Raw genomic sequence first — 27,558 nt, 5'->3', positions numbered from 1 at the left:
ATACAGATTGTTTGAATTTGTTTCGGGACGAATAAGTAAAACTGTATAGGCCACCTACTGTTCACAGCAGAACTGGCAGTCCGCCGTTGAATGAATAGGCATCAGCTGTAGAGATATGGAACAGCAGTCTTATCTCACAGACCAAGAAGGAGAAGTATTTGCCTAAATGAAATAGATGTGTCTGCGACATGGAATTTTTAAAACTGGATACCGATATTGTTCGCAAGTTTTATCACGGTTTCTGGGGTTAGAAGGCTCCAATAACTGAAAGTTTAGTCACAAATGGTGATGGTCAGGACACAGTCTATAGTTCGAATAGTAAAGTCATTCTTTTTGGATATAGTAAACTTGGTAATTTTCCATTCTTCGTAGAAATATGAATATCCTATTTACATTGACATTCACTAAACACACTAGCTATATCATTTCTGATACGCAGTGTCAAGTCAAGTCATTTTAGCAAGTGGCTCTAGTCATGACTCTATATAGCCATCCCAACACTGTTAAAAATCTACTTAACAATTTTCACTGGAGGATCTGTAAATATTACACTGTTAGTGATGACTATATAGAGAGGTTTTTTTGACGAAGTAAAAATTTTATCGAAGTTGTAGTGTTTGTTTACGATGTCAAAAAGTTTTTGCAAACTGCATTTCGTTGGTGTTGTAGAAGGGCCTCTATGGCACGCACTTATTTCACGTAATCGACGAAAGTCAAGTTGTTGTCAGCAAGTATTTAATATACTCATTGGCGACATAGGAGTGGCAGGCAGTGAGAGAGTTACGGAAGTCTCATGTATATCTGTTAATGTTTTACTTTGGTCATACCCGACAACCTTAGCGTTATACCAGGGAAATAACCATGTAGGTAGAATAGCCTATATCTCGGTTGGCTTCCTTTGCAAAGTCTAAATATTTCACTATAGGGTCAAGGCGTGGCATCGTATCAGAAATGAGCGGATATCATGCTTTCGAAATGCTGCAGATTCCATTCAAATCACAAGTTTATCTTGAATTGATAACATATCCAAATCTTAGACAAGTCTTGCAGATCGTAGTCACCCTACCGAATGAAAATCCAGGATCTGAGACACTATCATTTGTCAAATACTTGGTGAATAGTACGGAGTTGCGTGACCCAGTGTGTTAAACCACACCGATGGAAGCGAATTAGACCCCAGCCCGGGCAGGTTTCTGCACATCGGAGGTTTATATGGTCGCCTCATCGCCGAATCCATAAGTGTAGTGTATGCGAAAGACCAGACGGAAATCGTAGTCATCCGTGATAAAATAATTCTTTCGTACCAGATAAAACAAATTGGATGGATTGGAAGTCCGTCGTATGTGTTATTGTTCTTCAAATACCTAGAACAATGGTTGTCAACTGAAGGCCCGCGAAACCTCTAAATTAGTAAATGGTTGATAACATAATTTTTATTTTTCTAAATTAGGAGAATCACAAGACAGTTTCGCTTCAAAACTGCTAAAACTTCAGGTCTCACATAAACAAAATGGCCGTCTGAAATGAAATATACCACTGTGCAAACTCAATTTAATTGCAAAATTGTCAATTGCCTACTGATATAAACATATGCTGCTGTTCGGAGATGTTTTGTTGGGATTTTGGGAAATAATCGTTTGCAAAAATTCAGTTTCTCATTTGATATACATAGCCGCTATTCCAGAATAACTTCAAAATGTGCTTCTAGACGGAAATGACTAGACTGGACCGTGAATGTTCATTAGGAATCCGATTCTTAATTTCGGTGCCATATATGGTGTGATTATGTCATCGCGTTGTTATTATATTCGCCACCACCTAATTTTCTGGTAATGGATTTTCGGCCCTCGTTTATATCAAATTGAATTTTCAGCACATGACGACTTATTTCGAGAAGTGTATCTGCAGAATTCGCTTTGAAATAATAAAAGTTTTCCGAAGTTCTACATAAATAGTATGATGGTATCACTGGCTTGCTGCAGTTAATATTTGCTTAAGACAGGTGACGGTTGCAGAATAATTGAGTTATATTTTAACTATACCTTAGTATTTGTGTGTGCCGGGGTCCGTGGGGGTCCATTACGGTCGAAAAGGGGTCCGCGGAGACAAGATGTTGAGAACCACTGACCCAGAACATAAAAAGTGTTGTCAGAAGTAAGATTCCAACTCACGCCTCCAGCTTCCATTATTATATTCTCCTATCAGCGCATTGTCGTCTTTTTTTGCTAACAACAAATGTAAGTATAATGGCATACCTCTCCCCTAGTTTCTTTATCTCTGTTAGTATTAGTGCCGTAGTTACGCGTCGGATATACTTCGTCAGTATACTGAATGTGCAACTTCCGTTCACCGGCAATCAGCACGTATATCTCGATTTCCGGCGAATCATTCATCCGTTATAATGCTGCCACTTGGAAACTATGGACATATCACAGACCGATCGGCTAACTGGAGATTTCCCGATCAAGGTATGAGTACCAACGCGCCCTCCTGCCTACACTAGGAACTTAGAATGGTCCAAGTGGGCATAGCAAGAACAAATGCTTGCTTCACTCAAAGTCCGGAATCAATAGTGACCTATTTATATATATATATGTATATATATTTACCTATTAGACTACTTTGGTGGACAGTCCTGTTTTGAAGCAGTTGGGCGACAGTTATCGCCAACAGAAGGAGACAAACTAGGCGTCTGAAAATAACTCGATTGGTTTTGGAATATCGATTCCGCGCTTTGTCACTGGTGATTTGCGGTTTATATCGCAGCGTTTAGAATATACACGAAATGTCCTCCAACTGCGGTCGCCCTAATTTTTCCCAACTTTTTCAATATCTAATAGACCACTTTAGTGGACATTTGTTACTTAGGGAGACAATTCGCCATTTTGAATTACCAGACCATGACCATTGCTGTTACTGAACTAAGGTGGACATTGACGTCGTATTATATGACAAGGTTCGGGAACCAGTTTCGTCAAAAGAGTCATTTACCAATGACAATCACTTTTGACGTCACTATTTGAAATCCACGACGTCATCCTTGTACGATACCGATGATCGCGATATATAATTCGCCGTTTGTTTGTTTTTTATTCATGGTGTTTTGACTAATTTCGTAGTTTTAGAGTATGCCTATATTCATTTTTTGATTCCGTATTCACCGACTTTTAGCACAGCCCACTCCTAGGCTTTTATAAATCACCGCTTACGCGGATCACAGGATGACGACGAGCCTAGATAAACCTCCAACACTTGGGTAGGAATTCTCGTGTCGTCCTCAGCCGGACTCGAACCAACAACCCATTGGTGTTGCAGCTGTGGATTATACCAATGACCATGCCATTTCACCACGCACATATTTGCGTTTGAAAACTGCTGTGAAAATACGGAACATGTGTCTTTATAAGAAGCTACAGTTGGCCATGCTGCAGATTAGATCACCAGTTTTTTACGGCTAGTATCCAAATCACTATGACATTCGTTGGCCAGCCGTGGCTACTCTGTCGCGATAGCAGATCCAAGTTCTAATTAGGTAATAAATATATTCGGTTTAATATAAGCAGCCCTAATATCCCTCGGAAGTATAACGTCTCATGGACCATACAGTCTACTAGCAGTTATGAGGCAATTTTTCCACTAAGGCACTGTACACTTTGTGATCCAATATTACCGAATAAAGACCACTTTAACATGTCTCTAAACCGATCTCAGACTCTCGCCATGTTATAGCCGCGTCAAATTGTAAGGAGTTACCGTATAAACTTCGCTCCAAATTCATGTTTCTCTTAAAAACCCTACAGCAGATCACATTGAATCTTGATTCGTGATAATCTTGGGCACTTGATAATTGCTAACTTCCATTTGTTTTAAGCCATACGCCAACTTGTTCACTGTTCAGTAATTCGGACCTCGAGCAATACGGCTACGCCCCATGGTGAGCCATGGGTGCATCCTCCAGCCAATGCTGAAAGCGGCCAAAAAATCGTTCGATTCTACCAATGTCAACCTGCTAAATCACACCAAGAAATGAAATAGTTCGAAGCATGCGATCGAAACCAATTTATCAAAACACATTCGCTACAAAATGCTGTGAAGAGAATGCAACGAAAATCATGAAACGAATTGTACATTTAAAATTGCCACCAGGTACTAAACGAAATTGCTCAATCGTAATCTACAGTCGTCAGTGCTAGAGATCACTGACGCTACGTGCTGAAAGTCTGATGTCATAGTCCATGACTATTCGTGCATTTGTGACATCCCCTTATGCAGTGCAGAGCGGCATCTTTTTCTCTCATTGAAGATTTTGGTTTTAACCATTTTTATCCTCTTGCATGTCCGGTAAACCTTTCAGGATGTCACTGCTTTCCACAAATTCTCCAATTTCTTTGTACCCTAAAAAGACACGAGCATATTTCATTAAATCTATAATTTGGGCTACTAGCTGCATATAACTATTGTAAGGTTCAATGGTATTTCAACGACGACGGTCAGAAGAAATCATATAACATCGAAGGTTGGCCTAGCTCGGAAGTAGGATCCAAAGAAATCGATATCTTCACTGCCATGATCAATAACTAATAAATGTATATTACGCGAACACACAGCATCAATTTACATTCCCCCTCGCCATCTCATCCCTGTAAGCGGCGTCTTATAAAAGCCCAGAAGTGGGCCCTGCTAAAAGTCGGCAATTATGGGGGGAATGATCATAGTAGTCGACAAACACCATGAATACCAAAAACGAACAAACCCATTCCACTCTACCTGGCAATACAATACAATACGATATTTTTTATCCCCCGCGGGATAAAACACATTCAAAACCTACATATAGCATTATAGCAATTTCGGCTTTTGTGAAAAATCTATCATGCGGTAGCCTAGATGGCAGGTCAGCGATGTACTTGATATACTCGACTATCATAACGAAATTACTATCCTGATCACCGAGTCACACCCTCAAAAATTGGTTCAGTGTAAGATGCAATCACCTGACCTTCAGCCTACCGCATAACTGATTTTTCACGAAAAACAGTATTGGTATGTGTACATTTTGATTGTTTCCTATATGGCAAAATTTCGGATTGTATATCTTCATGATGGCATCTAACATTGTATGAAGATTTAAAGGCTGTGACCCAATAATTAAAGTAGTAAGTACGTTATCAAAGTCGACCATATATTGGCGCGGGCTGATTTACTAGATGCTCGACTTTGACAGCGAAATTACTGCGCTAGTCATAAAGTCATAGTCTTGAAACTTGGTAAGATGACAGCATCAAAATATACCATACGAAATGATGTTCCCCAAATCGATATGAAACATAGTTAAAATCAACGAAGAGCAATAGCGACTTTGCCTTTAATTACTGTTGCAGACGGATCGACAATAACAAAGTCGTCAAAGGTTGGACTAGGTTCTATTACGGACTTGAAAAAATTCTATTGTTTGCGAATAACGGGTTTGATAGAGTATAACCGCATCATACATGGGCTGTATAATTGAGTATTCAAGTGCTCAACTGAGGCGTTGATTTTGAGGTAACATTTTTGATTGATGTAACTGGTCCGCCCCGCGAGCGATTTGAAGGTCTGAATCCGGCCGGCGAAGCAATTCGAGTTTGACACCCCTGGCTCATGGTACACGGTAGTAATAAGGGAGCGAACACATCACGTAATATCCTTGTCAACAAACCGTAAACATATTGCACAATGTACATTGTACGTGGATAACAACGCTATTTGATGAAATATACCATATCATCGATCATCGAAACATTGCGAAACATTACTCCTCATCAAATTGACTCAATTGATAATAGACATAATGATGAATGGTTCGTTTTCAAAACTTGGCGTCAGCATTGGAATTATTTCGGGCTCGAATCAATAATTTAAAACTTTGTATCATTGCTCTGTTCGAATAGTAAATTAACTGAAATGTGGTATAGACATTTGATAGTTGAGTAAAGAGTAGAGATAATACTTCCAGTTTCGACTTCAACATAGATATAGGCCTACTGTAGGCCTGCTTCAAGCGAAACAACTAATATTATGCTACTCGTATAAGAAGCCGTATGATCATATCAGTAAACTGAATCATTCATGATGGTACAGGGAAGAAACATACCAACACTATGCATAATTGTATACGCACATGACACACATTTTACATAAATTACGATGACCGAAACACATGGCGTATAGTCCCTATGTCTCAGAAAGCCCAACGAACGAGCCGTACCTTGATGTATTTGTCAAATGTAAATTTGCGATTATAATTTAATCGAAAGATTGTTATACCACCTTTCTGTTGTCCTTTAATACCCTCTAGACTATTTCCACTTGTTTAATAGATAATTAGGAACCACTGATATATTGAAATACATGTAATCATACGGAATTACATGGTACGTACCTTTGTCAGAAGAGACATATCTTCCGAGCTTTATTGGCTTAGGATCAAATGCTTCGTTGTCGCAGTCAGAGTCGGTTAGTATATCCATCATATAGTCAGACTAGTCAAACCTAATTCTAAACAGATACGTGTATGAATATTCTGCTTGATACCGAAGAGAACGCACCGCCTGAAATCCAGCAAAGCTAACCCAACATTCGCCTGTACTCGGAGACACGTCTAGATCTCGAATTCAAGGCCACTCAATTAGTGAGAGCGTCGCGAGAAAACGTAGTGATATGATCCACAGTTGCGATACCAGCCAGTTGCGGTTTCGAACCTCCTTAATTACCTTGGCGCATGATGAGATAATCATCATTGTAAACGAGGTATTGCATGCGACATTATGTGATTTATTAGGCTCCAGGCTCCACCTATGTCCGCAGGCCTGTGCTTCAAATCCCGCACTAATCATAAATGTACGTATGTGCTTGTGCACTCGTACTGTACATTTACAAGTAGAAATGTACGTGAGACAATAGCATTTCATTATGATATCTCTAGATATTACCATCCCGGCCACTTACAAAGGATTTGTCTCCGCCAAATCAACTAACGGTTTCGATTCGCCCATATGACTTCCTTTGGTAATAACCCTGCCCGATCAATTATAATTACAATTATCAACATGGCCAAAGCGCCAAACCCTGTATAAACTAATCCCAACCTATCTTCATTTCGAATTACGAACCTCCTTGATTACATTGGCGTTTAATGGGGTCATCATCATTGTAAACGAGGTATTGCATGGCATGCGACGTAATATGATTGAATAGGCTCCAGGCTCCGCCTATGCCTGCAGGCCTGTTCTTCAAGTCCCGCACTGATCATAAATGGACTGTACGTACGTACACTAGGGCTGTTCAAAAATAAAGTAAAATTTCGGATTCCAGCCATTGACTTATTAAATTGTCAGGTTACCCTAAGAACACTGCACACCAAAGTTGGTTCAATTCTAACAAGTAAAGGACTCCGCAGATCAAATTAAAAATTTTAATTTATTAGATGAAATTTTGAAAAAGAATTCAAATTTTTCTGCCAACCCCATGAAATTGTTTAGCTGTCTTCAAAGACGATGCAAACCAAATTTGACTCAATTCCGACCAGTAGAAGCGGAGTTATGGGAGTTTTTCGATTATAATCCTCGGATTATCCTGGATCGGTGGATCATCCGAGAAGTTCACGTTTTTCATAGGCGGGCGTTTCGAGGTTCCGTCTCGGTCGTTCACACCACTGGGCCATACGAGGTACCGCTGCGTTCGTCTTCGGGTCCCGCGTAGACCGATACCCGATACGATCGTATCGGACTTTCAGCCGACTCGGGATCGGCCTTCAAAAAACAGTGTATAGCGCTTTTTTCACAGTTTTTTTAATCACCGATTTCTCGCCAACCGAATATCGTAGCCGGATAAATTTGGTACCGGCAGACGCGTAATTCGATTACGATTCCAACGATACCCGGGAAATGGGGCTGAGACGCGTAGAAAAAAGTTTTCTTCCAAAAACCCGTGATAGTACGCCAATACGGGTTACGCAGTTGGTTTTTCGATCGGTCGGTATCAGAACATAGATCGAAATACCGATCGACAACCGCTGGTCTTAGGGGTTCGACAGAGTTATCCCCGTCTTCCTCTCGTCGAACTGAACGCGATGATATCCGATTCAACGGCTTGGGCACGGGGATGGCCCGGTATTGGTGTCTGAAAAGTCGGTTTTTGTCTCCCAAAGGCTACCGAATTCGCAGAATATACAGATCGATCAGTAGCTTAGGAATAGCCTACTTTTATCACAAAAAATTTAACATGCCGCCTTTCTTACAGAGATAGGCACAATTCACAATGTTGAATTAGGTCGATGACTTTTGTATTGTATACGTACGCACGACCAATTGCGTGCCATCAACTGGTAAGGTCTCATGTCCGCTGTCACCGAGTGATTGAAAGATTAGTTTCAGCGTATTAGCAGGTTATTGTAAATGGACGTTACTTTGGACGATGGACTAGCAGATGATGTAGAATGATGCAGAAGATGTATTAGCACCTCATGGCCCTAAAGTTTCATGACAAGTATATCAGCATGAATCCTTAACACGAATCTTATATGAAAACTTAAAGACGCAAACATGCGTGATGGAGTTACTTCCCAATCAGTGTTTTCATCGAACGATTCGTTCTGTGTATTGAAGAGTATTCTACATAGCTGCTGAATTCTGCGTACAATAGCGTACAAATTTGGATCGCCACGCTGACTCCTTTTCCATGACAAAAAGTGAGTATTCAGTATAGAATGCATTTCCCTTCTGTTGTAAGTATTATATTTCGTTAACTACGTCACGCGGAAGGGTAAGTACTGGACAGAACAGTCGCCAAACGGAGGCTGCGTCCTGTGATGTTTCCCTCACTAATTCAATTCGTGCCGTGGTAGATTTTCACTGCGTAACGTGCTTTCTGACAGATTATTAAACGTCTATGTGAGTAGCAACGGATTTAGAATCGTCCTTGAAAAGGTGTTCACAGAACTCAATTAGTAAAATGTTGACTTCACGCTCAATATATCTGGGAATAGGCCTACTTTTATCGCGTAACGTTAACTTTATATTGTTTCCCGATTAATTTCAAATAATTCAACTAGCTAGATACTTTCTAAATATTGATAAATCGTATATATACGCTGTGTGAGTGAGCACATAGTTACGATAACATCTGCCTTTTCGTTTCATTGATTCAAAATCAAGTGTGTGGCCTATGATAAAGCTCCATCTTGATGAAGCAACCTATCATGTTGCATTTTTGTTTTGAAATTTACTGGAGTTGTGTATAATCTTCAAACGTATGTACTGTGCATGGAGCTAACAATTTGGCATTAGATCGCTGCCTTGTTTTTCAGCCACTGCAAACAATCGAGACGTCAAGATAGCTGGGAAGACACTTTAATGAATTTGCCGTCAAGCAATTCTGATCAAAGTGCCTGCGGTCTCCCTAGTCTGCCATAATGATCAACGATGATGACGTGACGCTCTGATCACTTAAACATCAGACTGTCAATGTCAATATATGTATTGTTGCCTTGGCTTGAACGGACGGGGCCGTAATTGATAGCCGAATCTGACTGCTTCTTACCGTGTGTTAATATAAGGAAAATAGAATATCTGTACCCATGTTTTAGATAGTGCAACGCATATAATGTAAGATTATCGGCTGTAAGCCTAGATTATACCGAGCGTTGTAACCAGCGCATTGTGCGAAACCGACACTCTGGGTATTTACAACTGATACCACAATATGTCTGATAGCCAGTGATAGGTGTTTGAATGGACACTCTCTTGCCGCAGCATTGTGACGTTATGAAATGACAAAACAAGTCAACTTTGCAGTTGGCTGCTTTCCGAACCTATATCGCCACATTTCAGCCTGATCATCTGCAGAGTCATTTTATCCTTGTACGTGATGACGAATAAACGAGTTTGATTTTTCAAGCAACACTGCTGCATGGTATGAGCGGATGACATGAGCTACGTCAGTTGAATTTAATGTTAAAATTACGGTTGATTGATATCACGCGTTTTCAACCCAGATATGCGTTTCTGGTAAGATGATAGGGTGATTACAATCATTTAAGGAATTGCTACAAACTTACGAAGGTATGGAAAGCTGATTGAGGTCACATGGTCCGTTGGACCTTGCACATAATTTGAAAATTACGACGAGATATATTGTTATTATGCTAGTCGTTGCTGTTCTCCTCTCTCTAGCAACGAAATTATTGTGGGTGTGGAGAGGGATGATTACACCCGCGGCCATATTAGGTCACATTTTATATTCATCTGGTCCAGATTGACACGACATGAATATTCGGCGCCAGCAATTTAGGTACCCGGATCAAGACATTTTTATATCGAAGTTTACGGTCAACATAAGGGAAATCCTTTTCGGCTAATGTTTTCTTGCTGACGATCTTTTTGGCTCACTTTTCTGAGACCCATGTTGACCCACACTTTATATGTCTTTTACATCGTGGCGTGGTAATGGCCAACGCTCGCTTAGATGCCTACGTCTACAGATGATGCGCATTTTTTGTGGAGGAAGGGTGCCTAATAAACAAACATTTATCTACATGAAATCGCGTACAGCGCGAGAAAAATTAAAAACTTACGAAAATTTTCAAATAAATAGCGAATAATTAGTGTTCATTCACGAAATAATTTTGGCACCATTCGAGCTCGCCCTCCCCCAAGCGGGGTAGGAATATCTGGGTGTGGCAGGAATGGGGGAGATAGCGTAGCAGTGATGCGTGCGGCTTTTTGATCTGTAAATCGTTGGTTCAATCCCCGGGCGGGTCAGACCTAAGATTCGAAAACTGGTATCCACGGTATCCGATGGTTAAGATAAAAATAAGTTTGTTTGCTTTCTCTCTTTCTCTCTCTTGAGCATTAGTAAGATGAATCCTTTCTTATTTGCACGGTTAGAGCAACAACCCTCCTTGGTTTATCTGGGCTACTCCTCCGACAAAGACATGGATTTGCGAATGCCAGGAAAGCGAACACTGAATTGCTAGGACAAGCAACTGAAACACAGCTGAAGAGAAAAAAATGGAAGCCAATCACCTTCACGATTAGGCCGAGATGGATGCTATAGATTAATAATAACCGTGCTTGGTAGTTTTACCATTCTCTTCTCTGTTCAATATGTCGCAATGCATCTTTAGTACCGCATTGAACATTGTCTGGCTTGAGCGGAAACAATAATTTGAGCTAAATTAGAAATAAAAGTCGGGGGTTCGCTGAGGCTCGCGACGGTCCAAAAGGGGTCCGCAAAGACATGATAGGTTGAGAATAACTGACAAAAGGTATATGCCTTACGCTCGCAACTGACAGAGCATCTTAAAGCTGTCTTGACACAAGCAAATCAACGACCTATCAGCTCGATGTATTGGGTGCGGGAAATACTACAGAATATTTATCATGCTATAACCAATACATATATTTGATGGAGTTGTATTAAGGTAAAGCAGGGATTCTTTTTCACAATATGTATCAGGAGTGTTGAACAACAAAATTTAACGATGGTATAGTGCCCTTTCGCCTTTGCCAAGAGCTAATCAGGGCCCAAATAATAGGAGTCGTCATTTAAATCGTACGATTCGCGGTGTCTACCAAGATCGCAACTAGAACTTATGTCGAGTCATCACAATGGTAGTCAGCATTTTTTATGTCGTCATTTTTTAAAACAGTGTATAAAGTCTTAAAATCCCTATATATACTGGAATGGTCTAAACTGAGTAAATCCTAAACAAAAACTATCATGTATGCAAAGCGGTGTCATTTTATACACGCGAAAAGCGGACGAAAATCCCCCCTATTGATTGTCGACTTAATGCCACTTTTCAAAATACGGGGTTTATACAGGGGTCAAAATGTCGCCATTGTAACTCGAAATTCCTGCTACTTCATGACTTGATTTCTTTTGGAAGGGACAAATGAGGGACTAATAAGCGTGGTCCCAAACGGATTTGCTTAACAGACGATAGCAACCGAGGGAAAAATGTCGCCAAGAATTAGGGGGACACAAAATTGTCTCCCAATTTTTTTCGTCCCCCAACTGCTACAAAAATAAGTGCGATTGTCTCCCAAAGTAGCCTAATAGGTAAATATATATCTGTGTGTGTGGGGGGGGGGGGGGGTGTGTGAGAGAGTGTGGATATGGATGAGTATTGGCAATTTTTGTCTTCGATAAATTTGCCATCTATACTAGTTATCAATTGTCGTCGCTTTGCTCATGAAGGTACAATGCAGAATCTAGATACCTTTATTTAGGGTCGCATTTATCCAAACGTTGTTTTAAAACACTTTGTTGAAAACTTGTCTTAAACAGTGTTTTAAACAACGGCCTTTAAAAAATGTGTTTTTTTGAAATTGTAAAATTATGACATCATGGTGTAAATACTTTCTAAAAAAACATGTTGTATGAGCTTACGGACAATTACCCCCCGATATAGCCGACGTATATCGATATGGGATGGTTGGAACCCTCAGAATAGTCGGCTCAACATTAATAGTACAGATATTTCGCCAAAGAAGCTATATTTACCCTATATTTTCAATTGTCAAAGTCAATCCACAATAAAAACAATAAAAAACATGTTTTAAAATAGGGCATTGTTTTAAACATGTTTGTTTTAAATGCAACCCTACCTATATTACCTAGTATAGTCGAGTTAGGTGTAGCAGCCTAAATTATTGTCCTATGTCTATTGTTAGTGATGTGGTGTAATGCAATGCAATAATTCTTAGAACCTGAAATTTGAAATCTTTAATCTGTTTTCACTGTATATATATTGAGAATCAGATGTATCGGTAACGAAACAGTCATATCAATGCCTTCTCTTATCTCCAGGTGTGTACGAGAGGTACTCTGTTGAAAACCAAAACAGGGTGACTAAAGGTAAAGAACCACCAGGTCTGTATATAATTTCCCTAGATCGTTTAGACCTGGGCAGACAGTTTTCTTCATGTATAGATACCATAAATATAATGATTTATATTTTGTTACATAAATATATCTAGGTCCTATTTGCTTTCTAAAACGCAGTTAGAGACGAATTTAGCCTTGTTACAATCCGCGTGATGCAGTGCAAACAATCACTGGAACGCCCAGTAAATTATTATCTACATGTACCTGTATATCTTCTATAAACTTCCTCCTATCAATCCATCAAATTTATTTTGTTGTCGCATGAAAATAGACAAAAGTGCATCATATGAGAATCATCACGCGGGTGTGGAAACTATATGAATGAAAAATTTATCGTTCATTCCAAAAAAGCCACCACTATAAACGAAGGGAAAGACAAAATACTAGGGATGTTGTGAACCTCTGACAGGTTCAGGTTCGTGTGAACGCGAACCTTTTTGAAAGGTGAACCTCATGACGTCAGGCGACGTCATATTGCTATTTCCAACCCTACATTTCAGAGACGTTATAGCAGCCTATATCGATGTACACTTGTACAGTGTACAGTACACGATACCTAGCGTCGACCCGGGCCACATATTGCCGCAATTTGGTTTTTATGATCAAATGAACATATGAAGTCAAGACTCTCCCGCACGACTGCTAGATTTTTACAATGGACAGCGATATCAATTTCATTGGTTGGTCAAATAAGCATAATTCGCTGACTACCTACATGCAATGTATTTCGCTATTTATGTTGTGTGATTGCGGGTCAAGCTGCCAGCAGAGAGCCACTAAATATTCACAAACAGAAATATGGATATTTCGAGCAAACTTTTGTAACAAAGCAAGTAATATTTTTGAAATGGTTAAGGTGCATGCTCAATTAGTGTAGATTTTTTTTATGCCGCCGGCTCCATCCACAGAGTGGCACGCAGTTGAAATGCAATAAATTTCAACCACAGATGTTATGATGAAGTGAAAATTGTAATATATGAAAAAGGTTCGCAGTGCAGAGGTTCAGAAGAAGGTTCATTTGTGAACGTTAACCTCTAAATTTCCGAGGTTCACACACAGAACGCGAACGTGAGCCTCGAGTTCACACCATCCCAACAAAATACCATATGTATAATGTATATTTTATATTATAGTATATATGTCAGATTTATATCATATTATAGCCGAATTAGGAAATATGTCGCATGTTAATACTACATAAATTCAAGTATTATTAATATCGGTATAGTTACGTGTAATATATACCTCATTTGCAATGTAAGAGTAGATTCGTTGCTGGGTGACATCTAAAAAATAAGATATCCGGGCGTCCTCCGAGGACATTTTCAAAACAGTTAAAAAAAAGAGGACAAATCCTCTTAAAAGAGGACGTATGGAAACCATATTACATATGTTCTTCTTTCCTCTTTATGGTTTCTGAAAATGAGTTAGGTCTCCATTGTAGGCCCAAAAATTGTCAAATGCTCGGTTTGCTTTTGAATACGCTATAATAGGGGCGGTATACGATACTGTAACTGCACTAATTTGAAGTACTGTGTGCCAGTGCTGTAATGTGATGTGCTGTGCGAAGCAGAGTTGGATCAATTACATTATTTCAGTTCAATTACAATTACAATTACAATTACTTTCATGAATGTTTCAATTACATTACAATTACAATTACTCCATGCTAAAAATATCAAATTACAATTACAATTACAATTACTCCCTGCATGCTTCAATTACATTACAATTACAATTACAATTGCTGCTGTTGAGCATGTAATTGAATAATCATAAATTCAACCGTGCTCCTTGACAACCGTAGCGTCGTATTTAACAACAATTCAAGTCTAGTTCAGATTGTGTAGTAATAAATGCGTTTATGTGCGTACATAGTATGCTATGTAAGATGTCATTGTGACGTAATATAAGCGTGTTTTGTATGCTCGGTAATTATGGCTCCCGTAATTGGAAATGTAAAATGTTATTTACCTAATTTCCTATGGGCTAGGATTAAGGATAGGGTGCAGTATGTCGTTGAAAAAGTATTATAATATATGCACGTGTTGGATTTGCGTATATAGTATATAATTGAAGAAATAATCTTATTTTTATCGAGGGACGTAGGAATTAGGATGAGGAGTAAAAACAAAACCGTGCTTTGTCAGATAAGATGTTATATAACAGGGGTGGGCAAACTTTTGGGCCCGCGGGCCGCATTCAACATCTAAATACATTCGCGGGCCGCACTATATTAAATTGAGATTATTAGCCGAAAGGCAATATTGTTATTTAGTCATATAGCAGTGGTTCTTAAACTTTATTAGACATGCCCTCCTTTTATGATAGTGAAAAATTTCGCGCTCTCTTTATCGTGATATCACAAAATATCAAAGAGAGAAATCAGAATGCTAGCAATCCCAACGGATAGTTTGATGTCATTGAAGGTTATGGATGTTGGCGAGATAATTATCAAATATGAAATATGGAAAATAGACGGAGATACAACCATGAACATGATCGAGGCAAAGCGCGCGCAGCGCGAATTTTTTTAATTCGGATTCGGGCCTCTTCAGATGCTTCCACGCAGGGATGTAATGACTCGACTCTAGTCACGATTTTCCGATGACTTGACTTGACTCCAGTCATTTTCTCAAAATACGGAAATGACTTGACTCGCGTCAATCTGTGTATTGCCTCGACTTGGCCTTGAGTCATTGCGCATGACTCGAACCAAGTCATATGACTCGAGACTCAGACGGCCAAGACCGACATTTTATTGTAATTTCGTATAATAGTAACGTAACCACCCTATTGGTATTTCGTCTATGGCTACTAGTACTTGAAAATGCGACCAGAAACTGATAAAAATGAGGAAAATTATTATCTTATAATGCGAACCATTTGATATCACCAAACAGAGTTATAAAAGTGGATTTAACAAGACTTTAACTGGAAACTGCGCAGTCAACACAACGACTTGGACTCGGACTCGAACCTTTGCTCGATGACTTGGACTTGACTCGGTGGTGAATTGAAAATGACTCGACTTGACTCGATTCAAGACTATAAAAGTGAGATTGACTTGTGACTCGGAGCCTTGTTGCTTGGTTACAACCCTGCCCCCCCCCCCCAGTTTGAGAACCACTGTCATATAGTGACCGGAGAAATGTGGAGAAAATTTATCAGTGGATCGTCCTCATCAGTAACCAGTTTGTAAAGAAAAACAGTCGTGGACGGAGCATTCAACATCTAAATCCATTCGCCTGCCACACTATATAAAATTTGGATTGCAAATCAAATCGCGATATTGGTGTTTGCTTATATAGTGAGGACTGAGGATGTGTAAATTAGGTATATTTTTATTTAAAACCAACCGACCAACCAACCAACCATTGACTTGACGACATGGTACACGCGTCAGAAACATTGGTCAACATCAGTCAAGCTGTTGGTCAACCTCAATATAACCAATTTTCAAAACTAGTGATGAAGGTCGGTTGTCGCGATACTTAGAACTGGATGGAGATTTGAATCAGTGAGCAGTGATCTGTTTCTAGATTTGCTGATTCCACTTTTGGTTTACCTCCAGGACACACAATGCTAACCATGTTAGCTTCAAATATGCAATATTTAGATTTTTGAAATATAAATAGCCTATTCCTACACATACAGAGAACGAATCTACCTACCACACGTGCGAATCGTTTTTTCCAGGTACGACACTAAAAGTCATAAACTTGCTGGAGTGGATAATGTAAAGAAAATCATTCCCATTTTGACCTTCTGCAATGTTTAGCAATTGAAACCTTATAAATGCGTGGGCATTGAGGTCGGGCTGTCGCACCAGCAATACAATAATACTAGTCGGAATATAACTTATAATTATCATGGTGAAATATAATGAGAAAAAGTCTAATCGAGTCCCTGCAGAAATTATATTTTTGCTGCGCATTTTTTCAATATTTTGAATAAGATTCTTGAGCCTTTCGCGGGCCGCACAAAACGATGTCACGGGCCGCGTGCGGCCCGCGGGCCGTAGTTTGCCCACCCCTGTTATATAATATCCAGTGGTATGGTTAGTTAGCCAGACGAAATAACGATGCAGCATCGTGATCTGAAATCGTATTGTAGATTGCCAACCCACGGATAGATGCGCGAGATGTGAGTCACGGATGAATGCACCGACAAACGTACTGCAGAACCGGCTAAAAGCAGCAAACTTTGTAGTCCTAGAGCTGGCGATCCATGCGTCCAAATTTGATGCATCTGGTCTTCATCGTAAGCTATTGATGTACTAATTCCGAAAATACAAAATAAAATCTCGTCAGGGCAATGTAACTGCTCCAAAATAGCCGTTTAAGGCCGACTGTTCTAAAAAGTGAGAGCGCTGCAGCAGCATGACCACAACAATTGCCAATTACGCCCAGCGATTGTTCAGAACAATGCCAATTCCCAGACTTTCACGACTATTTTGGGATGGTACCATTAACTGGAAATATACTTTTATTGCGGAATCAGTGCGATACTAGCTTTCGATTAGGACCATACATATCAAATTTCGACACTTGAATCGCCAGCTATAAGAATATCAATTCTGCTGCTTTTAGCCGGCTCAGCAGTTCGCTTCTCGGCGTATTCAATCGTAAGTCACGTGTTGCGAATCCATCCGTTGGTTAGTAATCTAAAAATTGTATACAATGGCAGCCGAGGCCAGCATAGTGGTAAAAGAAAAAAAACTTCGCCCGCAAGGGCGCAGTTAAGGGCTTCCGCGAATGGATCCACCAAATTCCTTGTCGACATTTAAAGAGAATGCATTATAAGTCAATTATTTTATGTTGTGCTTGTCAGGTCTCAATAGCAATTTAATGTAATTGAAATTGTAATTGAGCAAAATTTTTGTCAAATTACAATTACAATTACAATTACACAAAATAAAAATGCTTCAATTACAATTACATTACAATTACATTGAAAAATGTAATTAATTACATTCAATTACAATTACAAATTACAATTGATCCAACTCTGGTGCGAAGTGCACTGTTTGGTTTAATGATTCATTTCCAACAGGCCAAATCTGCATGTATATACCACCTGGAGATGAAAGAGATGAAACATATCGACTCGCGACCTTTTCACGTTTTCCCATAACGCCCATCTCTATCTTCGATCTCGCTAGGGCGGGGTTCCTCTACACTGGATACGCAGATAGAGTGAAGTGTTTCAGGTACCGCTGACACCACCTCGTCAAGAGGCCATTATAAATATGTCCGGATTTGTACGTTTCATTTTGCAGTTTTGCGTTAGTTACTAAAGTAAAACAATCAAACAATCATTTACACTACAGGCGACAATATATAGTTTCATGATGTCCTTATGTCCATGCCTTCAGGTCTCATTATCTTCATGGGCTTAATTACGTTCCGAATCATCCGATGGATTGGAGTCGGTCAATCTCTGCAGCTGCAGGCGATTGATTGACCCGGTCGGTACACGAATTTGGATTTTATAAGTCTCTAGGACTTCGAAATCCAGGTTTTCCATGCGACATTTCACTGGCAGCAAAACAATTCTTATACAAATCTTATACAATTCTTATACAAATCTTATACAAATCTTATACATTAAAACAAGGCACTTTTTTAAAAAATGTTTTTTTCAAGCCATGACGTCACGAATATTCAATTTTGACCACATAGTGAATTGACATTGACAATTGAAAATATAAAGTAAATATATCTCCTTTTACGAAATATCTGTACTATCGCTGTTAAACCGACTATTATGAGGGTTTCAACCATCCCATATCGATATACGTCGGTATATCGGGCGGTAATTGTCCGTACACTCATACAACATGTTTTGTGGAAAGTATTTACACAATTAAGGCATAATTTTACAACTTGAAAAAACACAATTTTGTTTCTTAAAAAGCCCTTTGTTTAAAAAATTTTTAAAACATGATATAAAACATCGTTTGTTTTGCTTGCAACTCTAGTTGTAATGTATCGAAAAAATTTGGATTTTCGGAGTATTTCTTCAGAAAATCCAGGTTTAGTAGAATAATTGCTTTCGTTATATTCGGTCGGCCTCGTAGACCTCACATTTTCGTAGGCCCGACTATGCTCTGCATAATTTCACTGTCTCCCTCTCTCTCTCTCTCTCTCTCTCTCTCTGTGTCTGTCCCTCTCGATGTCTGTATCCGTCTCTCTTTCTCTTTCTTTTTTTTCTCTCTCTCTCTCTCTGTGTCTGTCCCTCTCGATGTCTGTATCCGTCTCTCTTTCTCTTTCTTTTTTTTTCTCTCTCTCTCTCTCTCTCCCAGATTATTAGAAATTTCGTGCTGGTGACGTCTTATTTTGTGATAAGAATGTTTCTATACAATTGAATTGTACATTCATATATTGAAATAAATCCGAATATTTTCGGCTGATACTTGTCAGAGGTAATCGTCATCAACTAGTAGAGAATTCGAAAGAACATCGTATATCAGCAATCGTATCACAAAACATGACGTCACCAGCATCAAATGTTGAATACGCAGGCGTCCAATATACTGTTTTTAGATGATACACGAACTCATTTGTTGACCCACCTTTGGCTGGAGTATTTTGATAAAAGTCGACTCCAAGGCACACAAATGTAATTGTGAACGACCCTTTCCGAGTATGCGAAATCTGTCGTCTCGACTATTTTTTTTACACAGGCGGGCTTATCCAACAACTGTTTGCCAATTGCAGAATTTGTGACCTTTGATTGTTCCGCACCAATCTTGAGCGGATGAGTTAAGGGTGAGCTTTTCACCGAGCGTGTTCTAATGAATCTCAGTGACATACTGATTTATGCGTTCCTGCAAGCGCTTTGACGTTCTTCCCACCTAGCCACAATCACAGTGACACAACTCATAAACTGCATTGCTTTGTTATAGTGCGGGAAGCACGTCTTTACGTGTTGCAGGGAGCAGTTGCGTTGTGAAAATCACGTTGGTCTTCACTGTGACGTAATACTTATTGACCGCTGAAATAAATTTTTGCGGCTTTTGCGGATGTTGTCAAGTTCTAAGTTCAGTTTATTACCCAAACATATCTTCAACGCTCTATTCACGAGGGGGCCTATGAGGTTGATATTTCTGCGTCTAGGTCTAAATGAATTTCAACGAAGGTATTGGCCAGTGAATGTCGGTTTCCTGAAGATGGATGTTTCAAATTTATTGGTATCATGCTTTTCGACTAAACGTCCAAAAATGACAATGAGTTATTTCGTTCTTTTGCAATTGTGAATTGCAGAGTCGGGTGAAGCGAGTTTAAGTAAATAAGAAATTGATCACAGTCCAACTAATTCCTGAATATGACAAAGTATTGTCTACGTATCGGCGGTACAACAATGGTTTGACGGACACACGCTGGTAGAGAAGCTCACCCTCATAATATACTACGAAAATGTTATATCAAATATCAATAGCCTCTTGCAGTGGAACGAGACTATTGATATTTGTGCCACCATCATTCCCGCGTAAAGTTTTCGTTGGACTTTTACAGGCCGCTACCTGTTCTGTTTAATTTAGCTTTAACGATGTTATCTATAAACAAATAGACGGCATATTTATTCTATGAGTTCTCCTTTGGGACCTATATTTTGGCTAACATTTTCATAGGATATTATGAGAGTGAGCTTCTCTCCCAACGTGTGTCCGTCAAGTCATTGCTGTACCACCCATATGTAGAGGATACTTTTGTCAAATTCAGGAATGAGTTGGATTGTGATCAATTTCTCATTCACTTAAACTCGCTTCACCCGGCTCTGCAATTCACTATTGAAAAAGAACGAAATAACTCATTGTTATTTTTGGACGTTTTAGTCGAAAAGCATGATAGAATAAATTTGAAACATCCATCTTCAGGAAGCCCACATTCACTGACCAATACCTTCGTTGGAGCCGTGTTTCTATGTGTCGGAGGTTTATCTGGGCTCCTCATCGCCGATCCCGCTGTAAATACAGCGCTTTGAAAAGCCTTGACGAAGAGAGAGCCGAACTCTGGAAAGATGGCAGCTAAAGACCAGAAAAAGGAAGCAAGACCGCAAAGGCATTGTGGTAATGCAATTACCCAGTTGGGCGCAAATAACCTTATAAGCGATAAGCGCCAATGTTGTGAATAAAAACAGACAAACAAACCTTCGTTGGAATTCATTTAGTCCTGGGGCCGGCAAACCATGGCACGCGTGCTATTTGTGGCACGCCAAATGATTTCTCGCAAACGACATATAGAGACAATGTTTTTCCAAAAAACGAAACAAAACTTTTCAAAATGTACAAAGCTCCTATTAGGTGATCCAAAATTATTTCGTAAATCAACATGAAACAGTTATTTAGGGCAGATTCTACTTATCTTGGAATTTTTCCATGCTTTGCGCAATGTATTGGAACCTGATACCTTCATTTTAACGTGGGAACCCCCAATGAACAAATATTTATGTATATAGAAAATGTTTTTAAAAATATGCATAATGTTCAAAATGAGTCAACCGTATTAGCAGTTAGGAAAGAACGTCAACCGAATATCTCGTGAAACCGTTTGGATGCGTTAGTCTAGGAGTGTTCACTGTACTGTACAGCCTACGGGAGCGCAATTATTATATGTACCGGCATTCCGGGTTGGACCTTTCCACGCTATAGAAGACACGTCCTGGACATAATGTTTAGGATAACATGCGACCATGCGACTCCCGTGCGGTGTATGCGTTGCCAAAATGATTGGCGACGATAAAACCATATGAAACAAAATAACCCTCATGCTGGCCAAAACGTTCGACATTGATATGCTCACTGTCAAGACGCTGAAGTGACCAGCGTCGGATAGTCCAACGCCCGCAGCTTGAGTCGCACGTATCAAATGAGACCCGCCGAGGAAAATAATGAGCCCAATGTCGAAATGCGAATTTGGAATCGTGTACGTATCTCGGAACGAGATATTCTTTTAGTTTCGTCTCATGTGCAAACGATAAAATATATCTGGAGCAACGGCAACCTTTATCGCTTAATCGCGACCTTTGCAGGCAAACCTAGTGTCAGACCAACCTTAATATGACACCAAACCGATATGAATGATAGAAGGGTGGGCAAATTTCTCATCATCATCAGACCATATCATCGTAACAACACTGATTGGCCTGTCACTCATTGGATATGATACCGAACACAGTTGACTTGGAAACGACCAAATCAACCACATAGGATCGATGATTGCACGACTGAAAAAAAAATCATGTAAATATTACGTATAGCCTACATGTAGTAAGCGATAGGTCGGGTGCGGTAGCGACCAAAATTTGTTACCTTCGCGACCAATAATTCAAGAATTACTGGAGTAACGGATGCCGTTACCAGCTGTAGAAAAGCGGTTGGTGGTATTCCTTGCTTCGAACGTTAAATATTAATAAATTGGATGTTTGGCAAGCAAGCTGGTAATAATTTGACATTTTTTGACATTTTTGCACGCTGCACACAAAAGGTTGCCGGCTCCTGATTTATTCCTAGACGCAGAAATATCAACCTCATAGGCACCCTCGTACATAGAGCGTAATAAACTGAACTTAGAACCTGACAACATCCGCCAAATCTTACTTGATAACAGTTACCCTGAACATGTCATCAACCGCGGCATAGAGAGGAAAGTAACGCAATTCAACGCAGAAAAGGCAACAGAGCAACCAAAGATGTTTACATCCATCTACCTTGGATAGGCCCTATTCCAACCCCCTTTGAAAATCAATTGATTTCAACGGTCAATAAGTGCTACGAAACATTGAAGACCAACGTGATTTTCACGACAACGCAACTGCTTCCTGCAACACGTAAAGACGCGCTTCCCGCACTTCAACAAAGCAATGTAGTTTACGAATTTAAGTGTCACTGTGATTGTGGCTACGTGGGAAGAACGTCAAAGCGCTTGCAGGAATGCATAAATCAGCCTGTCCCTAGATTCATTAAAACACGCTCGGTGAAAAGCTCCCCCTCAACTCATCCGCCCAAGATTGATGCGGCACAATCAAAGGCCATAAATTCTGCAACTGGCAAACACTTGTTGGATAGTCCCGCCTGTGCGAAAAATTATCGAGACGACAGATTTCGCATACTCGGAAAGCGTCGTTCACACTTTGATTTGTGTGCCTTGGAGTCGACTTTTATCAAAATACACCAAACAAGGCTGTGTCAACAAAAAGAGTTGGTGTATCATCTGAAAATAGTACATTGAACGCTCTCGTATTCGACATTTCATGCTGGTGACGTCATATCTTGTGATGCGGTTGTTGATATACGATGTTCTTTCGAATTCTCTACTAGTCGCTACGATTACCCTTGACGAGTGTCAGCCGAAAATATTCGGGTTCATTTCAATATAAATATACTATTCAATTATATATTGAAGTTCTGTACCTCCAAGAAGCTTTTCGGTTGTAGATATAAAATGTTCTTTCCACTTCCCGCATATTGCTCGCATCAGCGTAACTCAGCTTTCTAGATGTGTAGCTGCGTAATGACTCTAAGCACATAGTTCCTAGGTTTGTTTCCACTATACATACTTCTACATTTTACGTACAGAATACGGAATTCATACAAAGTATGAAAGTAGCAGTTCATTCTCCCCCGTTTTTATTCACTATTGTTTCGGCTGTGGCTAAGCGGTTATGCGCCTGCAATTTAACAAATATATAAAAATCGTGAAGCAACCTACATTTTACAGTTGTGGTGTCAACGTTAAAGGTTGGAAGACTAACGAATCACCTTTCGATTATGTGTGGCACGACATCGATTGTCGGATGGCTCAAGGACGAGATGATCGGAACCTCGAATCAGACTCTACGCGACTCCACTACAATCTGCAACAATACAGCGGAATATATCCGGGACAAGTCAGTAATACGGTTAGTAAATGGTCAGATCAGAGGTTTTTAAACTTTATATATAAACTTGGCAATCCCGCAACCGCCGCATATAAATCTGTAAGCTTTCGGCGAACCCTGAAAATATACATCTATCAAATTGCATATCTAATACATTACTATGGAACACTGGTACATAAAGTTGGCTGTACAACGATTCGTGTTAAAAGAACATAACCATTAGGTATGTAATGAATATTTTCTGCGAATCAACGTGCCGATACTGCTGTACAAGTCGGGTGTGTGTTTTGACCTCCAGCGAACCCCTATACACCGGCTTCAGTTTAGCTCCGATTAAGAACCATTGGTTACATTGATTCCCAACGTGGGCGATTTTGTGACAACACCAAAGGGGGCGAAAATGTTAGAACTTCCTGTAAGATATAGGGGAGATGTGGTACCGATAGATCAAGAATTGCAAAATGATCTCTGGCCCCCAAATCTTCAGCCGATTAGAGCATACCTTTTGCTGGCTCAACACTTTGATACAAGCTGTACCTACCAAATATAAATACACGAATATCAACCAATAGAAAGTATATTTACGGACGTTCAAAATTTGTCGCTCGAACGTATCATCGGTCCCCACCTGGTGGGTCGGAACTCGGAAGGAACACGACCTGGGAACCTTATGAACCTACCCTTAAAAACTTAAATGTTCCAACGATTCTTGCCGTGTAAAATAATCTAAGCTACAGCAAACCAAAAAAGATTGTTTGGCAGCAACCGCCGAGAAAATAGAATAAATATTACCTCAAATGTTGATGTTACGATTAAAGCACAAACTTACAAATTTGAGGGTGAATACACATTGCCAGTAAACCGATATTTTCACTTCCAAGTAGCTCATTATAGCGGTAAAACATCACAGGTAATTATTAAATACAGCGTCTATGGGTATAGGCGTGTTTCTGTTGTTTCATGACTAGTTAGATCAATTTTGTACTTGATTTGGCTTTGGTATCATTTGCCTCAACTGCAATAATTATGTATTTGAATTTTAAAAAATTCCACCAAAGCATGGTATTGGATAAAAAAATATGTGCCATTATATATAGCCTGATACAAGCCCTACGCTTCACTTTAAAATTATTGCAGGTGTGTTCGTGTTGAATGTTACAAAGTAAATGAATGCGTCAGTCGAAATTTATTTTACACCCCCAAAACAGAACACATCTGTCAGAGACCCAGCTACTCATGCCGGTCGAAGTTTTTTGCATGCGAGGAAAGATTCTGCCAGCATGAATCTGTAGACAAATTCATGGAGTGTAAGCATCGGATTATCATAGAGAATGTTTCAAGTATCTTCTGACCCACTGTCTCATCGGTACCACATCTCCCCCCTATTTTATTACCACGGCCAAAATTCACGTGAAGACTGCTTATTCTGCATATGACGCGAACGTTGACTAAAAATGGTCAACTCGATAGAAAGTACACACGGAAACCGGTTTTCCGAGCACCTACTTGGATACATGACTTTTCTTTAGTCAATTCACCAGCGATCAGAGTTAATTGAATAAATTTCTCGTACATATATATATATATATATAGATAGATATATATGTGTGTGTGTGTCCTCTTTTCCGAATAAGTAAATATTGGGGGGCGAAAATTTGTGACGAGCTTGATAAGGGGGCGATGAGTCGAAAAAGGTTGGGAACCGCTAGGTTAGATGATCATGATCATGTATTGCTAATGATTATGTTCGTAGGCTGGGACAACCAACAATGACTGCTATTATCGCGGGAGATCACCCGTTCTATTCGGCATCCACCTGGAAACGGACGAGAGGTCAGAACAGCGGTGACTGTAGCGTGATTCTAAGATTTTTGTAAACATTCGCAGACATTTCAAATTCACATGCGGTGTGACTACTGACTTGTTTACCAAGATTTTCGGCCTTCGAATTCCATCTTTTCACTCATTTATCTTATCTGACACGGTTCAGTTGATCGCAAATGAATTATATATTATCAGTACTGTAATCGCTTGATTCATCTTGTTGTGAATTGAAACCTGAGATGAATTTGGTGTTGGTAATTCGCGTATAGGCTGAGGGATAGCTCATGCATTGCAGTGAAATTTACACGAGATTTGTAACCCCGCGGAGAAGAGAGGAGTAGGGAACCCAGCCTTCATTCACACCCAGATATATTCGTGTATCAGATTATTATGCCTCCGCCTTGATTAGTTCGTCAAACTGTAGATAACCAAGATAAACGGGTTTATTTTAGTTATCTATAGTACATTCACATTACCAGATAGCTAATGCGTTTTGTTCAATATGTGGAATTGGTTTCCTTTCTCCACACGTCCAGTAATCCCCACCCAACCAGCGGAAAGTTAATCAGAAAAACATGAATCGGCTAACATTCATCGAAAACTTGTATTCACAAAAGGAACACAGCTCACGATGCGAATGACGCAACTGGAGATCTAGTCGATCACGATGACACTAACGTTGCAGCGCCGTTGTCACACTGTGGGCCACCTTCTGGAATTTCTGTCACTGGCCAGATGCAAGAGCCTCATGCTCATCTAGAAAGCGGTGAGAAAGAACTTTTCACATTTGAATATCGCTAATGCACGACTTCTAAAAGAATGCCCTCCATATGCACTTGGGTAATCGTCAAGTAATTCCTATTTATCCCCGTTTAGATGATATGAATCATCTTTCATCTGCGAGGGATTGGGATCTATACTTGTGTAAAGAATGCAAGCGACGCCAGAGGGAAGTTGTATTTCTTCCGTGTGCACATCTATGCATTTGTCAATCATGTGCTTCGGATGTTGACCACTGCACTATTTGCAAGTTACTAATTACTAAGAAAATCGTCATTCAAAAGACTGAAAGATAACTAATTGATATCGTGTTGCTTTTATCTCGCAGTTAATGCTATCATTGCTCAATGCTCAAGGTTGTTGACAGGGCCGTAACAGCCGAACACCAAACCAAACTAACATGAAATGTTTCACTATTTTATCATCCACCACCCTGCCCAAAACCTTACCAATACCGAATCTTTTCCATACTTCTTGCGTTAATCTATCACTAGCCACTGTCCGACAATCCTGTAAGTTCAATATTTTTTCAATTCTTCTGTATAGTCATAGACGTGTTTAACTCTCATAGTAAGCTTTGCAAAAGCTGTACACTTGCATTAGCTCCAGTCACGATGCCACCGTGATAGTCAGTACTCGCATTTTCCTTGTTACTTTGTTGTGTTAGAAACTTCGAAGACGATGACGCGTTTCTTGTTGTAGCGATATACGTTAATGATCGGCAAGTATTACCTATATGATTGTGCTTTTCTGTATAGCAATATGCAGCCTATTGCATAAATTGAGACGGATCAATTCTCAATATGTGTATATTCTTCCGTATGATGAATAATAAAGTATGCTTAACATGATGCCAGGATGAATGCACCTTACTGTGTCTATATCGTTCAATACAAAGTATCCGATAAGCGAGGATAATCACCGCAGCATTATTCTAATGTAATTGCGAGGAAAACCGGATTTAAATTTTCAGTCTTCCAATATAGCCAGCCCCAGATATTGCATTTCGATCATGTTATAAAAAGGTCTTGATTTTAAGTTACATTAGTATAAATTATAGAGCATTTTTTTGGAAATTTATGTAACTTTCTGAAAATTATTTCCTCATATCTTCATTTTTGAGAACTCTTCCCCATGATT

The 27,558-nt window shown here is 39.6% G+C and overlaps 1 protein-coding gene and 2 long non-coding RNA genes across 4 annotated transcripts; 2 read left to right on the top strand and 1 right to left on the bottom strand.

The window, feature by feature from the left end:
• Positions 1 to 31: 31 nt before the first annotated feature.
• Positions 32 to 27,277, top strand: LOC145452272 (baculoviral IAP repeat-containing protein 8-like). Of its 2 annotated transcripts, none has more exons than XM_080330488.1 (7): positions 32 to 2,468; positions 12,853 to 12,915; positions 17,986 to 18,142; positions 23,655 to 23,823; positions 25,568 to 25,647; positions 26,256 to 26,404; positions 26,515 to 27,277. In XM_080330488.1, the coding sequence occupies exons 1-7, from the start codon at positions 2,402 to 2,404 to the stop codon at positions 26,712 to 26,714; spliced, it is 885 nt and encodes a 294-aa protein (XP_080186614.1). In that variant the 5' UTR covers positions 32 to 2,401; the 3' UTR covers positions 26,715 to 27,277. The 2 variants fall into 2 exon arrangements, with proteins under 2 accessions (XP_080186614.1, XP_080186613.1); XM_080330487.1 differs by having other exon boundaries at positions 40 to 2,468; positions 23,655 to 23,835.
• Positions 3,662 to 7,122, bottom strand: LOC145452378 (uncharacterized). The gene is made up of 2 exons (XR_013919330.1): positions 6,422 to 7,122; positions 3,662 to 4,395 (listed from the first exon to the last, which is right to left on the bottom strand). It is a non-coding gene; the product is annotated as an uncharacterized LOC145452378 (long non-coding RNA).
• Positions 8,154 to 9,617, top strand: LOC145452853 (uncharacterized). Its single transcript, XR_013919561.1, has 2 exons — positions 8,154 to 8,728; positions 9,347 to 9,617. It is a non-coding gene; the product is annotated as an uncharacterized LOC145452853 (long non-coding RNA).
• Positions 27,278 to 27,558: the final 281 nt, after the last annotated feature.

Source organism: Botryllus schlosseri, chromosome 12 (genome assembly GCF_051294905.1).
Source record: "Botryllus schlosseri isolate E-star chromosome 12, Bs_hap1, whole genome shotgun sequence".
Taxonomy (NCBI): domain Eukaryota; kingdom Metazoa; phylum Chordata; class Ascidiacea; order Stolidobranchia; family Styelidae; genus Botryllus; species Botryllus schlosseri.
Note: the sequence above shows the minus strand (reverse complement) of the source record. Positions and strands in the feature narration are given on the sequence as shown.